This window comes from Carcharodon carcharias, chromosome 4, assembly GCF_017639515.1.
Source record: "Carcharodon carcharias isolate sCarCar2 chromosome 4, sCarCar2.pri, whole genome shotgun sequence".
Classification (NCBI taxonomy): domain Eukaryota; kingdom Metazoa; phylum Chordata; class Chondrichthyes; order Lamniformes; family Lamnidae; genus Carcharodon; species Carcharodon carcharias.
The window spans coordinates 135,453,918-135,472,883 of record NC_054470.1 but is presented as its reverse complement, the minus strand read 5'-3'; the positions used below and the strand labels follow the sequence as shown (position 1 = coordinate 135,472,883).

The 18,966-nt window shown below is 41.7% G+C and overlaps 1 protein-coding gene across 2 annotated transcripts in view; it reads left to right on the top strand.

Annotated features, from left to right (window-relative positions):
• Window positions 1-18,966, top strand: part of arsk (arylsulfatase family, member K) — a 90,847-nt gene that overhangs the window by 8,598 nt on the left and 63,283 nt on the right. For both annotated transcript variants that reach the window (XM_041186824.1, XM_041186823.1), the window contains exon 3: window positions 13,285-13,444. In XM_041186824.1, the coding sequence (XP_041042758.1) occupies window positions 13,285-13,444 (160 nt within the window). The remainder of the gene's footprint in view (window positions 1-13,284; window positions 13,445-18,966) is intronic.

Here is an 18,966-nt window from a genome sequence, read left to right as displayed (position 1 = left end):
CCAGGCAGACAGTGAGCGCTCTTTAACTTGAAACTCTTACAGCTGAGAGTGCCGTGTGGGCCTGGGATATTTATGTGTCAGTTTGGCGCAGAAACTGACTCTGTCAGGGGTGCAGTGACAAACTGGGACGTCATGGGGAAGGTGAGTGGCATCTTCAAACTTTGTTTCTGCTCCTGTCTGCCTGTTGTACATTCTTCTTACTCCAGGCCAGTGACTCTGCTTCACAGGCACTGGCAACTAGACCAAAAGGAGGGAAGAGAAGAGGAGCTGCTGAGTGAGTGACCAAGTAGGGGGAGGCGGTTTGGGAATTGGGGCTGCTGAGAAAGTGAATGTTTGGGGAGATGGGATACTGAGTGATTGGATGGGGTTGAGAAGAGAGGCTGGTGTGTTTCTGTAAGTGTGATAGGAGAGGGTCTGTGTGTGGAAAGAGTGATTTACAATGTGTGTGGAATATGAAGAGCTTGGCTGAAACCTACATGAGTACTTAAAATAATATTTTTACAAGTACTTTAAAGACAGATTTTCATGTTTATATGACATTGTTATATGTTGCTCTATAATACGTGAATATTAATTATATACTAAATGTTACTATATTGCTTTATTGGTGTTTTGTTTTTGCTGGCATCTGGGATCATGTTAATTTTCAAGTGCTAAAATGGGGTCACATTAGAAAATAATTTGGGAAGCACTGGCCTACATTGGACATTCCCACCTCAGAGGAACAATGTAGGGATTTCTTATCCCTAAACCTACCTCTATGCTAATAGTTTTGATTTGGATGGACTGAGGTTTGATTCTCAACAAGCCTTTCCAGGATTTTCAATCTAAAACCAGGACTCGACATATCTATGTACTGGACTTCCTTGCAACCTTTGGTACACTCCCACTGAAATTATGGTGGCATATGTTGGAGGTTCTGCAGATTTTTTGACCCATGTATGCCCAGTAGAACTAAAAGTGGAGGGATGATATAAGGTTCAAGGTTGCCTAGCCAGTGTTTCCAGTGGTTTGTTTCTTTCATTCATAGGATATGGGTGTCACTGGCTAGGCCAGCATTTATTGCCCATCCCGAATTGCCCTTGAGAAGGTGATGAGGAGCTGCCTTCTTGAACTACTGCAGTCGATGTAAACCTGCCAGTACTAGAAATAGCATAAAACACTAGGCTTCTTGTTTAAAAAAACGATGATGTATTAAACAGGAAGTTTCTGTTGCAATAATTTCTCAGTGAACATGAATAGCTTTATTTTAAGGCTGTTGACCCATAGTGAATTGAACACATTTTAAAAAAAAAAATCTCCACATGTGTATCTCATACCACAGGTTTATTTATCAGTGGCCGTTTTTCTTAAGCAATCACTTAGGGGCAATGCTGGAATAGTTTTTACATGTTTACAGATATGTCGCAATTTTGTCCTGGCTACGTGTCAGTGTTAAGTTACTAACTTTCCCTTTGCTGCCTTGTGTACATCTAGCTTCTGGTCTGCCCTGTCCTCCTTGTTCAGTTATTGTATCTTGGATGATTAAATGCTCTTTTATGCTTTCTCTTTTGTAGAACTTTTGTAGCACCTATAAACACAAACTTAACAAGCTGAATTATCTTGGAGAAAGAAAATAGTAACATTATCAAATCTCAAGCAACTTCATAAGCTATTAGACTTTAAGACCACTTAGATGAATGTGTTAATGTTGATTTCATTGAATCGAACAATTATTTTTAATTGTATTTCTATAGTGCCTTTAACATAGCAAAATATCCCAAGGTGCTTTGCAGCAGTGCAATCACACACACATCATAGCCAAGCTAAAGAGCTTATTAAGAGGGGTCACCAAACCTTTAAATCAAAGACAAAAAGAAAAATTGCTGGAAAAACTCAGCAGGCCTGACAGCATCTGTGGAGAGAAAGAGTTAGCGTTTCGAGTCCAGGTGGTTCTTCAGAACTAAATCTCTCCTTCCAACTTCTCTCCTTTGCCTCCACCTATCACTGGCCTTCTATCCAGCTTCATCTGTCCCACGCCCTTATACAGTATATATTTCACCACATTTCTACTTCTCTTTAGTTCTGAAGAAGAGTCATCTGGACTTGAAACGTAAACTCTTTCTCTCCACAGATGCCGTCAGACCTGCTGAGTTCCAGCAATTTTACCATTTCCATTTTCATTGAAAATCTGGAGACATATAAAATGGCCAGCTGACTCAATCTCACTGAATTATCACTGAAAATCAAAATTACTCCCAAAGGGTTTTGGCATTGTTTACTGAGTCTCCCATAAAGACCCCACTTAATTCACATCAAAGTAGATTCTTAAAGCTCTTATATAAAAACAAAAAAACTGCGGATGCTGGAAATCCAAAACAAAAACAGAATTACCTGGAAAAACTCAGCAGGTCTGGCAGCATCGGCGGAGAAGAAAAGAGTTGACGTTTTGAGTCCTCATGACCCTTCGACCGAACTTGAGTTCGAGTCCAAGAAAGAGTTGAAATATAAGCTGGTTTAAAGTGTGTGTGTGGGGGGCGGAGAGATAGAGAGAGAGGTGGAGGGGGGGGTGTGGTTGTAGGGACAAACAAGCAGTGATAGAAGCAGATCATCAAAAGATGTCAACGACAATAGAACACATAGGTGTTAAAGTTAAAGTTGGTGATATTATCTAAACGAATGTGCTAATTAAGAATGGATGATAGATGCCCTACCATCCATTCTTAATTAGCACATTCGTTTAGATAATATCACCAACTTTAACTTTAACACCTATGTGTTCTATTGTACTATTGTCGTTGACATCTTTTGATGATCTGCTTCTATCACTGCTTGTTTGTCCCTACAACCACACCACCCCCCTCCACCTCTCTCTCTATCTCTCCGCCCCCCCACACACACACCTTAAACCAGCTTATATTTCAACTCTTTCTTGGACTCGAACTCAAGTTCTGTCGAAGGGTCATGAGGACTCGAAACGTCAACTCTTTTCTTCTCCGCCGATGCTGCCAGACCTACTGTGTTTTTCCAGGTAATTCTGTTTTTGTTCTTAAAGCTCTTATTTGCTTTTATACAAGTGTCAAGAGCACAAGCATTTGGAGCAGAAGTAAGCCATTTGGTCCCCTGAGCCTAGTCTGCCGTTCGATAAGATCATAGCTGATCTGATTGTGGCCCCACCTACCTGTCTGTCCCCCATAACCTTTTGACTTCCTTGTCAATCAAAAATCTATCTTAACTCAGCCTTGAGTATATTCGCTGACTCTAACCCCCACTGCTCTCTGGGGAAGAAAATTTCACAGACTAACAAAGCTCAAAGGGGAAAAAAAATCTCATCTCCATCTTAAATGGGGAATTCCTTATTTTTAGTGTTTCAAGTTCTAGTCTATCCCATAAGGGAAAACATCCTTTCAGCATCCACCCTGTCAAGTCCTCTCAGAATCGTATCCGTTTCAATAAGAACGTCTCTCGTTCTTCTAAGCTCCAATGGGTATAGGGCCAACCTGCTCAACCTTTCTGCTTAAGTTCCAGGAATCAGTCTAGTGAACCTTCTCTGAACTGCTTCAAATGCAGTTATATCTTTCCATAAGTAAGCAAACTTAAACTGTACACAATACTCCAGATGTGTATAATTGTGGCAACACTTCCCTACTTTTATACTCTATTCCCCTTGCAATAAATGCCAACATTTCCATTTACCTTTCTAATCACTTGCTGTGCCTGCGCACTAACTTTTCGTGATTCATGTACCAAGACACCCAGATCCCTTCATACTGTAGAGTTCTGCCATCTCTCTCCATTTAAAATAATATACTGCTTTTCTTTTCTTCCTGTCAAAGTGGACAAGTTCACATTTTCCCACATAATACTTCATCTACCAAAGTTTTTGCCCACCCACTTAATCTATCTAAATGCCATTGCAGACTCTTTGTCCTCTTAACATACTTTCTTACCTCCCTTTGTGTCATCAGCAAATTTAGCTGCCATACATTTAGTCCCTTCATCCAAGTGATTGATATAGATTGTAGGTAGTTGTGGCCCCAGCACTGATCCCTATGGCACTCCACCAGTTACAGCTTGCCAACCTGAAAATGACCTATTTATCCTTGCATTCTGTTTCCTGTTAGCATGGATAAAGGACTGGTTAGCTAATATGTTACCCCCCCTCCCCCTCTCCAAAATCATGAGCTCTTTTTTTGTGTGGTAACCTTTGATGTGGTACCTTATCAAATGCCTTTTTGTAAATCCAAGTACACCACATCTACAGGTTCCCTTTTAGCTGCCTTGCTTGTTATTTCAAAGAACTCTAATGAATTAGTGAAACATGCTTTCCCTTTCACAAAACCACATTGACACTGCATTATTATTTTCTAAATGTCCTGCTATTACCTCCTTAAAAATGGATTCTAGCATTTTCCCTATGACAAATGTTAGGTTAACTGACCTATAGTTTCCTGCTTCCTGTCTCCCTCCTTGAATAGCAGTGTTACATTTGTGATTTTTCAAATTCACCAAATTTGTTTTGTTATGGTAGCTCGTGGTATATTTTGAAGTATATGCCTTGGGATTACAGACTAAAGAAGATAGATTCGTCAAAAATAGTTGTATGTTCTGTCCATCTCGTTGGAGTGATTTCTGCATGTATGGACTACATTCATTGATTACAATGAATGGACACTTCCTGCAAGTTTTATTCATACCATATGAGGACCAGACTGGCTGAAGCACTGACCTAGTGACAGCCAATTAAATATTTAATTTAGATGGTCTGCAGTAAAATGATCATTCAGTGCTTACTGTCTTTGAATTATGGTTCATCAACAACAATTTATATCTATATAACAGCTTTAATGTAACAGTGTCCCAAGGTGCTTCACAGGACCATTATGAAACAAAGTACAAAGGAGCTATTAGGTCTGTCATGTCCATGTAGTTCTACCCACGAATTTATAGAAAAATGGACACTAATTTTCTAAAACAACATTGAATGGACAACCTGTATTATCTTTAAAAGAGAGGGAACGATTCATTGATAAGATGTTGCATGCCTTCTTGAGCTTTCCCCTTGCTCTCCCATCTTCCCCCCCTTTGTTGTCTGCCCTGTTTCAAATCCAGCTACACCTTGGTGAAGCAGGACTCGCCATCGTGGGTAGCCCAGTACACCCTCTCCCCAGCTGTTGCAGTCAAGGCTAATCATCTGTAAGTAGGCTTTCAGGGTATCTTTGAAATGCTTCCGCTGGCTGCCTTGTGATGCTGGAAGTAGGGAATGCACTTCAGAAGATGATCGTTCAGCATTCTGATGCATAGGACCTGCCATAGGCAGCGCTGGTGGTATGTCTTGAGCTTTCTTGGGTGTCGGTGATATGCCACTCAGATTTTGCAGCCGTTGAGACTCTTTTCAACCATGACTCAATGGTCTTGAACAGTGCTCTTGATTCTGTCTACCAGCATTTACCCTTTCCAAACCTCTGATCCTGGACGAAATTTGCTGAGCCATTGCACAAGCCAAAAGCAACAAGGCTGCCTTGTTGATACCGGATGGTATCCCAGATGAAGTGTATAAGCTTGTTGGGGATTTAGTTGTGCACAGCCTATTCTTTCCCAGAAAATCTGGCATGAAGCAAGACACCCAGAAGATCTAAGGATGCCAAAATTGTCCCAATCTTCAAGAAGGGAAACAGGGCTGAATGTGACAGCTACTGAGGCATAGCTGTACTCGCCACTGTAGGCAAGATCCTTGCCAGAGTATTACTGGGCCGCCCACTCCAGAGTGACCAACCATCCCAGACTGAGGTTCATCCCATAATCAAACCTACTGTCCCATGTCCCAGGCTCTAACTTGCTGGGATGCTGCTTTTCATGTGTTTCAGACATGTAAAGTTCATGCATGTAAATACCACTAACTTTCTCAGGTTCCACTAGCATCTCCCTGTCCTCACAAGTCCCACACCCCCCCACTCCAGTCTGCCCATACAGCCCCCCGTGCCAAAGTGTCCCTTAATCTTTAATTTTTCCTTGAGAATTGGTCACCCTGATCCACTCCCACTTGCAGAAGTCGTTTTCAGAACATCACAAGGCACGACAGTTCTGATTTTTACCATTCAGGAGATGCAAGAGAACTGTCATCAACAAAACCAAGCTCTCTATATGGCTTTCATCAATCTGATGAAGGCCTTCAACTCAGTCAACTGGGAATCTGCATTGCAAGAAGATGAAGTTAGGGGTGTCAGGTGAACGCCCTCCTTGTCTGCAAGTATACATAAAACTGCCCAAGGCTGGAAGAAGCCTGCTTGTCTGCACAGGACATTAAAATGTAAACTACCTTTTCAAGACATTAATTGAAGAGACATTAAAAATGTAACTGATTTCTCCAATAGAATTTCCAGCTACTATTGTCTAAATGTCTAAAGAAACTGATGTACAATGCCCCCCCCAGACTTAGTGGTTGCAGAATGAAATTCCACAGAAAGCGTATGGAAGAAAATCACACTCTCAGAAGAAGGTACAAATTGCTGAGATTCAAATTCCATTGGGTGATAATGCTGTTGTTGTCAGGGACCATTTATGTGGACAATGAGAACTCTGATATTATGGTCAACTGACAGAAGTCAGCTGTGATAAGAGAAACACATTGTGAGAGCACCCAGAAGGGCAGCCAGTTTGGGAGACAAAGAGGCCACAGAGGAAGGAGATCCTGCCCAGTAAAGGAGAGGAACTTGCCTAGAGTCCTAACAGGCAGAGAAGTGGAGCTATTCTTTTACCTGCAAATTTACAGAACCAAGCCACATCTTTGCCACAGGGGCTCAATTACCACTTTGAATGGAAGAAAGCCAGAAACCTACTATTTCAAGGGGTAAGCCGCTGTGAATTCATTGGCAGAAACTTCCAACCTCGGTTTTGTTCAGTGAAATTAAAAGATCCCAGTGGCCTTCAATGTTTCTTGCTTCCATCTCAAAAGTCAGTGACTTTTTTGGTTTCTTAAAGCCCGAAGTGCATCTATTTCTTTTGGAATCACCTTTGTGTATTTTGTGTAAACGAGTAGTACGAATGTTGCTGCGATTATATTTGGATGTTGAGAAATGAAACGTTTTATGCTTTTAAGCTTCCTAGAAAATCTGTTGTGTCTGTTCTTGAATGTCACAGCAGTCGGGTTAAAACAAACACATCTTGGTGAGGGTAGGTGAGAGGTGGACAAAAAAAAGGGGGCATCATCCTACCATCTCTCCCCTGTCTGTAAAGAGTCAGATGACCGAAAATGTGAACAAAGTGGCAGGTTTTAACAAGTGTTTTAAAGGAAGAAAGTGAGGGAGAGGTGTAGGAAGACGCTTCCAAAGCTTGGGGCTTAGACAAAGGAAAGTATGGCCACCAATGGAGAAGTAATTATAATTGGGAATAGACAAGAGGCCAGAACTAGAGGAGTGGTTGTGGGGTTGGAGGAAATTACAGTGATAGGGAGGAGTAAGACCATAGAGGCCTGTGAAATCAAGGATGAGAATTACAAAATCAAGACATTGCTTGATTGGAATCCAATGTATGTCAACAAGCATAAGCGTGGTGGGTGGACAGGACTTGCTGTAAATTGATACGTGGGCAGCAGAGTTTTGGATTACCTGAAGTTTATGCAGGATAGAATGTGGGAGACTAGCCCAGGAGTGCATTGGAATAATCAAGTCTAGAGGTAATGAAGGCATGGATGAGGGCTTCAGGAACAGATGAGCTGAAACAAAGGCAAAGTCAGATGATACAGAGATGGAAAAAGGCGGTCTAGGAGATGGCGCGAATATGAGGCCGGAAGCTCATTTCAGGATCAAATGTGACACTGAGGTTGTGCTTAATCTCAGACTGTTGCCAGAGAGAAGGATGGAGTCGGTAGCTCGGGAATGGAGTTTGGAGCGGGGACCGAAAATAGTGGCCTTGGTTTCCCCAATTTCTAATTGGAGGAAATTTTTGCTCACCCAGTGCTGGGCCTCGGATGAGCAGTCTTCTGATTTAGCAACAATGGAGGAGTTGAGCGAAGTGGTGGTGGTGTGGTAAACTTGGGTATTGTCAGCATACATATGAAAACTAATGCCATGTTTTCGGATGATGTCACCAAGGGACAGCATGTAGATGAGAAATAGGAGGGGGCCCATAATTGATCTTTGGAGGACACTAGAGGAATGGTGAGGGAGCAGGAAGAGAAGCCATTGCAAGCAATTCTCTGGACACAAATAAGTATGGAACCACATGAAAGCAGTCCCGTCCAGCTGGATGACAGTGGGAATGCACTGGAAGAGGTTTGTGCAGTCAATTATGTCAAAGCTACAGGCAGGTTGGTAAGGATGAGGCGGGAAGGTTTACCATAGTCACATAGGATGTAATTTGTTACTTTAGAGAAAAGTCGTTTCAGTAGTGTGGTAGGGATTGATTGGAAAGATTCAACATTGAGTTTCAGGAAAGATGATGATGGACTTGGGAGGCAACAACACATTTGACATCTTAGGAGATAGGATGGTAGTTTTGCTACCATGAGACTAGGAGGGGGCCAAGGGTTGAATAGAGTAATGACAGCAGACTTAAGAGAGTGGGACAACCCCTGAAGAGGGCCAGTATAATGAGCCAGCGCCAATTGCCTTGAGCTTGTTCGCAGGATGCCAAGAAAGGCACAGCAGGAAACTAGGCTTATCTAACAGAGTCAAGGCTGGGTGGTGGCAAGAGAGCAGGAAATTTGAGGCATACTGAAGGGTTGGGGTCGGCAATTGGGAAGGCAGAATATCTGAGAGAGAAGTGAAAGGCAATTCATTTTCCTGCTCCACTATTTACAATATTGGCTAACAGGAGGGGAAGTTGGGTGATCAGTAGCTTAGAGGGAATAGGATCAAGGCTACAGGAGGTGGGTCTCAAGGACAAGATGAGCTTAGAGAGGGCATGAAGGCAGATAGGAGAGAAAGGTGTGAGGCCAGGACTAGGGCAAGAGGAAACATTTAAAGGAAGTTTGGTCAGATGGATTAGTGGAAGGGAGGGAAGTGGCAGAGGCAACTGGTGGATGGTCTATTTCTTGGGGACTCATGAACTTCTTTGTCACTGAGTGCTAAGGGTGGAGGCTACATGGGGGAGAGAGATTTAGGAAGAGTGTATGCAGTTGAGAAAAGACGTCAGTGATTATCTTTGCATTTCAGGATGTTTGAACAGGTGACATTAGGACCAGGAAGTATTTCAAGCGCTCTAGCCAGATCTGGCATTAATGGTTGATGGCTAAACCAGTTGTGTGCCATATCCTTTCACATCCACATCCTTTGGTTTAGGTGAGCCAAGATGAGGGTTGCACATGAAGGACGGCCAAGGTATTCGAGAATATTTGTTTTATTGGGATCTAGAACAAAGGTAGAGGCAAAGGTGCAGTTGAATAAATTGGTAGCTGCAGAAATGCTGTGCTGAATGGAGGACCAAAGGCTAGATAATTGTGGCTTTGAAAATACAGTTGTAAATTAATTGGGGAATTCATTTTTCCAGAGATAGATACAGGCGGAGGTAGAGTTGGGGCATTGAAGAGGGATATAGGTGGTAAGCAAAATAAGGAAGTGATCAGAGATTGCCTTACCAATGATTGAAACTATGGGTGGTGAGATCATGTGAGATGCCAAGGTCATGTGGGTGGTGTGAATATGGATTAGCAAGTTTGCATGGAGGGAGGGATTTAGGGGTGATAAAAAGGCAGTGAATTTAGAGAAGGCAAAATATGAGTTGAGATAGAGATTGAAATCACCTGAGGAAGGGAAGTCATTCAGTGCAGAGGCTAAGGGAGAAAAGTAGTGAGGATATCTCTCTAGTTAAAATTTTTATTGCACCTGATGATTTTGAAAGGGAGGTGAGAGGGTTGGAACAAGGTGAGATGCTCAAAGGAGGAGGAATTAAAGTGCTAGAGGAATTGTGGGGGTTTGGGGGTGCTGGGTGGTGTGTGGTGGTCAGGTCAAAGTGTGATCTTGCAATAAGCACCACACCGCCACCATGAAAGTCTCAATGGGGCAAGCACCAGGAGATGTGACCATATGGGGAAGCTTCATTGAGGGAAGGTGTCATCCCTTAGCCGGGTTTCTGTTAAGGCCACGATGTTTCTACAGTCATCCACAATACATCATTAATGGCAAGAGCCTTGTTCACAAGTGAATGGACATTCTGGAGGGAGTTGAATAGAAGGGTGTTGAGAGCTGATCCGCTGATAAAGACCACAGGATCAGCAATGGAAGGGATGGAAAAGACGGTAAGAAAATTGACAAGGTTAACCCCCAGCAGACGCAATGGGGTAATTGGGGTTGCTGCTCATAATGAGCCAGCGCCAATTGCCTTGAGTTTGTTCGCAGGGTGCCAAGAAAGGCACAGCAGGAAACTAGGCTTATCTAACAGAGTCAAGGCTGGGTGGTGGCAAGAGAGCAGGAAAGTTGTGGCGTACTGAAGGGTTGGGGTCGGCAATTGGGAAGGCAGAATATCTGAGAGAGAAGTGAAAGGCAATTCACTTTCGTGCTCCACTATTTAGCTTTCTGGCTAGCATGTTTTGTATTTTACTGTTATTGAATTGTTTGTCAAATGTGTTCAGAATCAAAAATGGATTTAGGCAAATGTTAATCTGATTTATTGTGGCCCATGTCAATGAAATAGAATAAAAGAGATGTGCGCTAGAAGAAATAATTTATACAGAAGTATAGAAAGCTAACAATGTATATAGAGAAAGTTAGTCATGTATATAAATTAAAGACAATTTGGCAAGCTTTTGGTTTGTCAGGGTCAGATAATATGCCCCTGATACTTCAACTCTAACAGTTATTCTATGGGGGAATAAGATACATATATAACCTTTGTAATCAAACTGATTTAACGGTTTTTTTTTCCTGGTTTTCAGCATTTAACTTTTTAGGTATTGGATTGGTAACCAGGAGCTTTTAGTTTGTTAATGGACAAATGTCTCTACTGCAGTTCAATTTCTGTATTCATTTGGACTGCTTTTGCTTTGATGTTATTTTGTCATCTAAGGTTCACAGTTGACATCAACAAGGCAGTTAAAGTAAAGGCTAGTGAGATCTTCTATAGTCACACAACGTATACTGCTTGATGTTGCTGTAAAGATCAAGTATTATAAGCTATATTTGTTGGTTTACAAAATGATCACAAAACTGTAATATGCTTTTGTGTTTCATAATCATATTTACTTGCAAAGGAATTAGTCATGAAGATTGTTCATTTTTTAAAAATAAGATACATTACATGGAGGTAGTTGTGATTGTTGAGCTTTAAAACATTATAAGTAAACAAACAAAGCAAATATATGTATAGTTTGTATTCTGTTTTCAGCATATCTCATTGATCCAAAGTCTGTTCTTAGATTTTTCTTTGCTCATACCCCATGAAGGAATGAAGACAAAGTTAGCTTTTATTGTCCGTCCTTAATTGCCCTGGAGAAGGTGATGGTTCTTGAACCTCTGCAATTAATGTTCAAATTTTCTGCAGTGGTCTGGTACAACTGAATGGCTTGCAAGGCTTGCTGTGTGTCTGGAGTCACATGTAGGCCAGATCAGGTGAGGATGGCAGATTTCCTTTCCCAAAGTACGTTAGTGAATCAGATGCTATTTTGCGACAATCCAGAGGATCCGGAAGACAGCAAATAGCATTTCTATCTGGATACAAGGCGCATGTGATTCATGTTGCCATGGAAATGGGCTTTAAGAGAGGAAGAGCCCATAGCAGGCCATTGTGTATTGGCTTACAGATTTATTAAGATATCCCTGAACCCTTCGGACACAATCAGTCTGCAAGAATCTGAGAGTGAGGGAGGGGGAGTCTTTGTTGCACACCATGCAAATGTAGGTGAGAGCTTGTGCATAGATTAAAGAGACCAAATTCATGAGGATTTAAATAGGACTGGAAGATTCACTGAGATTTGGCTGGAGGGGGAAATCTCCAGAGTAACCCTTGACGTGAAAATCAATTCAGAGGTTAGAAGCTATCCTGTTGGAAAGGGGGTGGGGGTGGGGATGGGGGGGAAGCAAGCCATCGGGGGCTGAAAATAGCTTTGGACTGGTTCCTGTAGAATGGAGTGTCCAATTAAGGGACACAGTAAAGTATAACTGCGGAGAGGGATTTTCATTTATTTTGGAAGTTAAATGGGGAAACTTTTCTGTAGTTTAAACTATTAGTTGCCGACTGAAATAGTGTTTAGTAAATGTTGCTTTTAGTTTTTGTTACTGTAAAAGTCTTAAAACTTGAAATCTTGTATAATCCTTCCAGTCAGTCACCGGAAATTCAAATATATATGTTTTAAAGTTATCAGTCTCTATGGGGATAATAACAACTGGTATTGCTCAAACATTTTTTCATTATTCTTTTCATGGGATGTGGACGTCATTGGCTCGGCGAGCATTTTTATTGCCCATCCCTAATTGTGTTTGAGAAGGTGGCAGTGAGCCACTGCCTTAAACTGCTGCAGCCCATGTGGTGTAGGTAAAGGAACGGCATTATAGTTCCAAGTCAGGGTGATGTGTGGCTTGGAGGGGAACTTGCAGGTGGTGGTGTTCCCATGCATCTGTTGCCCTTGTCCTTCTAGGTGGTAGAGGTTGTGGGTTTGGAAGGTGCTATCGAAGGAGTGTTGGTGAGTTGCTGCAGTGATCTTGTAGATGGTTGGTACACACTGCTGCCACTGCACGTCAGTAGCGGAGGAAGTGGATGTTGAAGGCGATGGATGGGGTGCCAATCAAGTGTACTGCTTTGTACTGGATGGTGTAGAGCTTCTTGTGTTGTTGAAACTTTCTGGAATGAAAGAGGAGGAGTTAAGCTATATCTTGAAGTAGGAGGCTATATAATCCAAGCATTAATTGTCGTAATCTTTTTGAAGAGTAGTGCCATGCGGATAAAATTGACATTTGTGCGATGCTGCACCTCTGAACCTTGTTTCTATTGGCCTACTTTTATTTACTACTGACTTTTCTAAATAGAGGCTGAGAGTAGAGAAGCAAAGGAGTTATGCTTAACTTTTTATGTATCCTGGTTATGCTCCCCTGGTGTATTGTCCATTTGTGGACATCACATTGTAGGAACCTGTTCAAAATAATGAAGGTTTTATATAGATAGTACAAACAGGGAGAAACTGTTTCTGCTGGCAGGATGGTCGATAATCAGTGGACACAAATTTAAGATAGTTTGGAACACCTGATCTGACTTTGTAAATCATTTTATGTATGCTGAACCTACATCCATAGCTTTGTTCAACATCTAGCTTTTAATAACGGTCAATTTAATAAAGATTTTATATTGAGAACCATGTTTTTTTAATTTTTTAAGCCTTGTGGAGTGGTCTCTTTATTCATATAACGGAATCCTGGAATAATTACAAGTGCCTGAACCATGACTACCCTACCTGGATGAAAATCCTGCAAAAGTATGGTTATTACACAAAAGTGTATGGAAAAACTGATTATACTTCGGGACACCACTCAGTAAGGTAGGAAGCTTTTTTTTTGAAATCCATCTTTTATTTGGGGAAGAAATATTAGGTTATCTTTCCTTTAGAATCGAGTGTTTTTTTTCCAGGTTGTAACCAGCTGTACCTCCCAGGATTGCAGTGGCTATTAATAAATCATACCTGAATTGATAATTCAGTGTATGTGTAACAACTGCAAAGAGGATACATCTCTAAAATATAAAAGATGCAGATTTCTACAGAGTTTGCAAGTTATAAGATGTATTTGGATTGTGTATTTTCTGCATGTCAACCTTGTTAAATCTACGAAAGTGCATCATCACCCTCCCTAGCATATGGGTGTACCTACACTATATGAACCTGCAATGACTGAAGTTGGAAACTCATCACCAACTTCTCTTGGGCAGTTAGAGATGGACAAAAGTGTTAACTTTTCCAGCGGCATTCACATTCTATGAATGAACAATGAAAAAGGGAAAATGGAGGCCCCACTACGTCAGTGAGATCCCAGTTGCAATTATAACCCTGGTCTTAGTGGGGAATATGCCAACCCACCAGGGGAAGGAAGCTTAACAGCTATTTGTAAAGGAGTAAGCGGCCCTTTGGGCCTCCCCAGCCTTGAACTCCATTGTCCTTTTTCAACTCACCGCACCCTTCCCCACTCTCCACGTTGCTCCTGTGAGAATGCCCTGAAAGCCCTTCCTTGTGATGTGCCTGCTTGCTCATGAACTTTCCCATGATGTTTTACTCTGGTGGCCTCTAACTGCCCAATCTTCACTCCTGTCCTGCAGCTTCTTTTCATCCACTACCTAAGCCCCATAAACTTTGACCCCTTCTCTACCGACCTGCCCCTCACCTTACTCGAAGCCCACTGGAGGTTAGAATTAACTCTGAAGTTTTAAATTCAAGTTTTTCAAGTCTCAATGTAATATTACACAGCAAAAGCCTCAAGGTTTTGGCCCTCAAGAGTTGCTTTGGCATTGATGTTTATGGGAAGTCAGGGAGAAAGTGGCAGAGAACAGTAGTAGAAAGGGAATCCTGGAAACCCCAGGGTTCTGGAGCCTCAGACAATATTAACAGCAGAATATCATGATTGTTGTCCTCTTCTGTTTCCCATCCAGCAGCTGGCCAAGCAGGCCAGTCAGCTGTTGGGCACGAAAGCTAACAGCAGAGGACTGCAGCCAGGAGTCACCAGCAATCATTAATGAAGGATGGAGGGATCAAGGCTTAGTGGAAGGGTGTGGTGTTGGAACACAGTCGGAGGCTTAAGACCAGAATTTGTGTGGTGGTGGTGGAGAGTGGGGGTGGGGTGGTGAGAGAAGCTGCCCTATTTGCCTAGATAACCCCTAGAGACTTCAACATGGTTGAGGAGGGTTTGAATCAGGGCACAGAAGCTATCTGCAACTGTATGAAGTTGAGATTTAAGCCCGATATGTTTAAAAAAGTGCGGCTATGCTTGTTTCTTAATTATGCTTAACTCTTTGAGGACTCAACATATTTTTGGATTGCGATTGGCTGGCATATGATCCAAAGCCAGTATATCTCGGAGTATGCTTACCTACAAGGACTAATGCACCAAGGGAACTCAGAAAATCATGAACAAAAATGGCCTCCTAAACAAGCTTGCAGTCTTACCTTGGGGATTAAAGTTCAAACATTGTGCAGCTTGTTGAGAGATCACCATTGCTCAGTTGGAGAATGTTGCACGCCCATCTGGTTAAACTTTTCACATAGAATTGCACATTATCCTATACCCTTTAATTCGCTTTGGTATCCAAAAATCTGATCTCAGTCTTGAATATACTCTTAAGACTGAACATCCACAGTTCATTGAGGTAGTGAATTGCAAAAGTTCACAAGCCTTTGCGTGAAGAAATTTCACATCTCAGTCCTAAATGGATTCCGAATTCTGAGACTGATGTCTAGTTCCATACTATCCAGCAGGGGACGTGGCATCACAATAGCTACCTTGCCATGCCACTTATGAATTTTGTGTTTCAAAAAGATCAGTTTTCATTCTTCTAATCTACTCAATCTCTTCTCATTGGACAAACCTCTCAAGTGAACCTTTTGTTGCATTCCTCCTAAGACGACAATGTCAATCTTGGGTACAGAGATCAGAACTGCATACAGTGTTCCAGGTGTGACCTCAAAAGTCTCTAGATGGTTGTGATAAATTTGACATGTCAAACTGTGGGGAAAATGTGAACTTCGGCAGGAAGAGTAGAAAAGTGGAATATTATTTAAATGGAGAAAGCGACTGCTGAATGCTGCATACAGAAGGATCTGGGTGTTTTTGTACATGAATCACAAAAAGTCAGCATGCAGATACAGCAAGTAATTAGAAAGTTTAATGAAATGTAGGCCTTTATTACAGGGGGAATGGAGTATAGGCATACTTACATTGGAAACAATTCAGAGAAGGTTTACTAGCTTGATTCCTTGGATGAAGGGGTTTGTCTTAGGGGGAAAGGTTGAGCAGGTTGAACCTATACACATTGCAATTTAGAAGAATGAGAGATGATCTTATTGAAACATAAGATTCTGAGGGAACTTGGCAGGGTGAATGCTGAGAGGATGTTTCCTCATGGGGGAATCTAGAACCAGGGAGCCGAGTTTAAAAATAAGGGGTCTCAAATTTAAGATGGGGTTGATGAGGAATTTCTACTTTTGAGGATTGTTTGTGATTGAAATTCTCTTCCCCAGCGAGCAGCAGAGACTGGGTCAGTGAATATGTTCAAAGCTAAATTAGGCAAATTTTCAATCTACAAGGGAGACTAGGGTTATGGGGGGCAGGCAGGGAAGTGAAGTTGAAGTAGAGGCTGCAATCAGATCAGCCATGATCTTTTAGAATGAAGGAGCAGGCTGGAGGGGCTGAAAGGCCTACTCTGCCTATTTCTTACTTTATGTTCTTAGGACTCATCAGCAGAAGACCAAACTGGACTATGTTAGAGCAGGAGTGGACTATAAGGCCCCTCAAGCCTGCTTCACCATTCACTAAGTGTTTCTGATCTCTGCTTCAACTCCACTCTGCAGGTTACTGCAATTGAGATTTGCCCACCATCTTTATTTGACAGCAGCAATGAAGAATTCTTCTCATACATCCATTATTTCTTTATCCTATTTCTTTAGTTTATCCCTTAATATGGCCCATGAGTTATTTAATTTGTTTAGAGAAGATGCTGGTGTAGTAGTAATGTCACAAGAGTAATAAACCAGAGGCTGAGGCTAATGCTAATCCCATCAATAATCCTGGAATTGTAAACTAGCCTAAGTAATGATAACCGTAGAACTATCAGTGATTGTTGTAAAAGCCCATCTGGCTCTCTAATGCACTTTAGGGAAGGAAATCTTTCATCCTTACCTGGTCAGGTTTACATGTGACTCCAAACCCACAGTAATGTGGCTGACTCTTAATTGCCCTCTGAAATGGCCTAGCAAGCCACTCATTTCAAGGGCAATTAGAAATGGGCAGCAAATGCTGGCCTTGCCAGCGATGCCCACATCCCATGAAAGAATAAAGTCTGGCATTTATTGCCTATTCTTAATTGCCATTTCTGTGGGCAGTTAAGATTTAACCACACTACACCAGGCATGGATGGCAGACTTCCTTCCCTAAAGGGCATGAGTGAGCCAGCTGGGTTTTATGACAATCAATGATAGTTTTATGTTCAGTGAAGAGTAGTTCAAGAGTCAGTCAGTTTTAGCCAGTCAGTTAGTTAGTCATGAGCAGGTGAAGAGGAAGGTGACTAGTTCCATGCAGCTGAAGAGATGCTGTTAGCCTTGGGAGCCATTTGGTAACTCCGTGCAGTTGAGGCTCAGACGAAGTCCCAGTAGCCATTTTCTTGTTCGTGCTTCTGAGTGTTCAGCTTAGAAGAAACTTTGGGAGCCATTGATCGCTTGGTGCAGGCGAGAGTTGAGGCTCAAGAAATCCTGTGTGACTATGTTCAGACGGAGGGAGAAGTGGCTCCAGGCAGTCAGGGCGCAGAAGTCCTGAGGAGCAAACCCTGGAAGGGAACAGTTGTTAATGCAGACTGAGTCAGAGCGGCTTTGAGGGAATTCCGAGACTAGATCTTTGAAAGTACAGAATTGGAATCCCTTGTGAAGAAGACAGAGTTTAAAGAGATTGTGTAACTCAGTGAATATTAACGTTCGGATGGGTTCTAGAGAGCCATTGGTTGCATTTGTCACTTACTCTGTAGTGTGTTGTGTTCAACCACAGTTTGCCTGTCCATTCACGTGTACCTCAAAATGATTCCGAACATTAGAGTATAAAATGTATCTTTCTTTCTAGACTCAGTAAATTTTGATTTTGTTTGTTCAAAACCCATGGAATCTTGTGGCTTTATTCCAAAAGCAGGTGTCTTTAATCTCAACTTTTAACTATTTAAATAAAACGTTACTAATTAGACCTTCACAACTCCCCCTCCCTCGCAGTCCTGGGGTCTGGCCAAGGATCGTAACACTGGTATGTAATTTGTATCTTCTACTGTGTAGACAGGCACAAACATTTGTTCAGTGTCTCTACCATCTCTTCATTACCTATAGTAATTTCTTTTGCCTCTGCTTCTAAGGGACCAATCTTTACTCCAGCTACTCTTCTCCTTTTTATATTCTTGTAAGAGCTCTTGCAATCCATTTTTATATTTTTGGCTAGTTTACTCATTCTATTTTTCTCTTATCAGCATTTTGGACACCCTTTGGTTTCCAAAACTCTCCCAATTTTCAATCCTTTGCGGCATTATAAGACTCTAGTTTTAACCTAATACAATCCTTAACTTCTCTGGTAAGGATCATTCTCACTGAGTTTTTGTTGTTTAATGAAATTATTTCTTAAATGTTTTGAATCATATCTTCAAATTTTTTTGACTGTTTACTACCATACTTTTCAATCAATTTACCCAATCAACCTTGGCCAACTCTCCTCTCGTACCTATACAATTACCTTTGTTTAAGTTTAAAATTTTTGTTTTAAACTGAGATATGTTGCTCTCCAATTTAATATAGAATTCATTTGTATTTGATCAATTTTTCCCCAGAGGATCTTTTACAATGAGATTACTAATTAACCCTGTTTCATTAGTGGGGAATTTAGCGATGGTAATGCCATTGAATGTCAAGGGGAGATGGTTGGATTCTTTCTTGTTGGAGATGGTCATTGCCTGGCACTTGTGTGGCGTGAATGTTACTTGACACTTATTAGCCCAAGCCTGAATATTGTCCAGTTCTTGCTACATATGGACACAAACTGCTTCAGTATCTGAGAAGTCTCATATGGAGTTGAACATTGTGCAATCATCAGCAAACACCCCCACTTCTGAACTTATGATGGAGGGAAAGTCTTTGATGAAGCATGTGAAGATGGTTGGGCCTAGGATGCTACCCTAAGTAACTCCTGCAGTGATATCCAGGGACTGAGATGATTGACCTCCAACAAGCACAACCATCTTCCTTTGTGCTGGGTATAATTCCAACTAGCAGAGAATTTTCCCCCTGATTCACATTGACTTCAGTTTTGCTAGGACTCCTTGATGCCACACCCT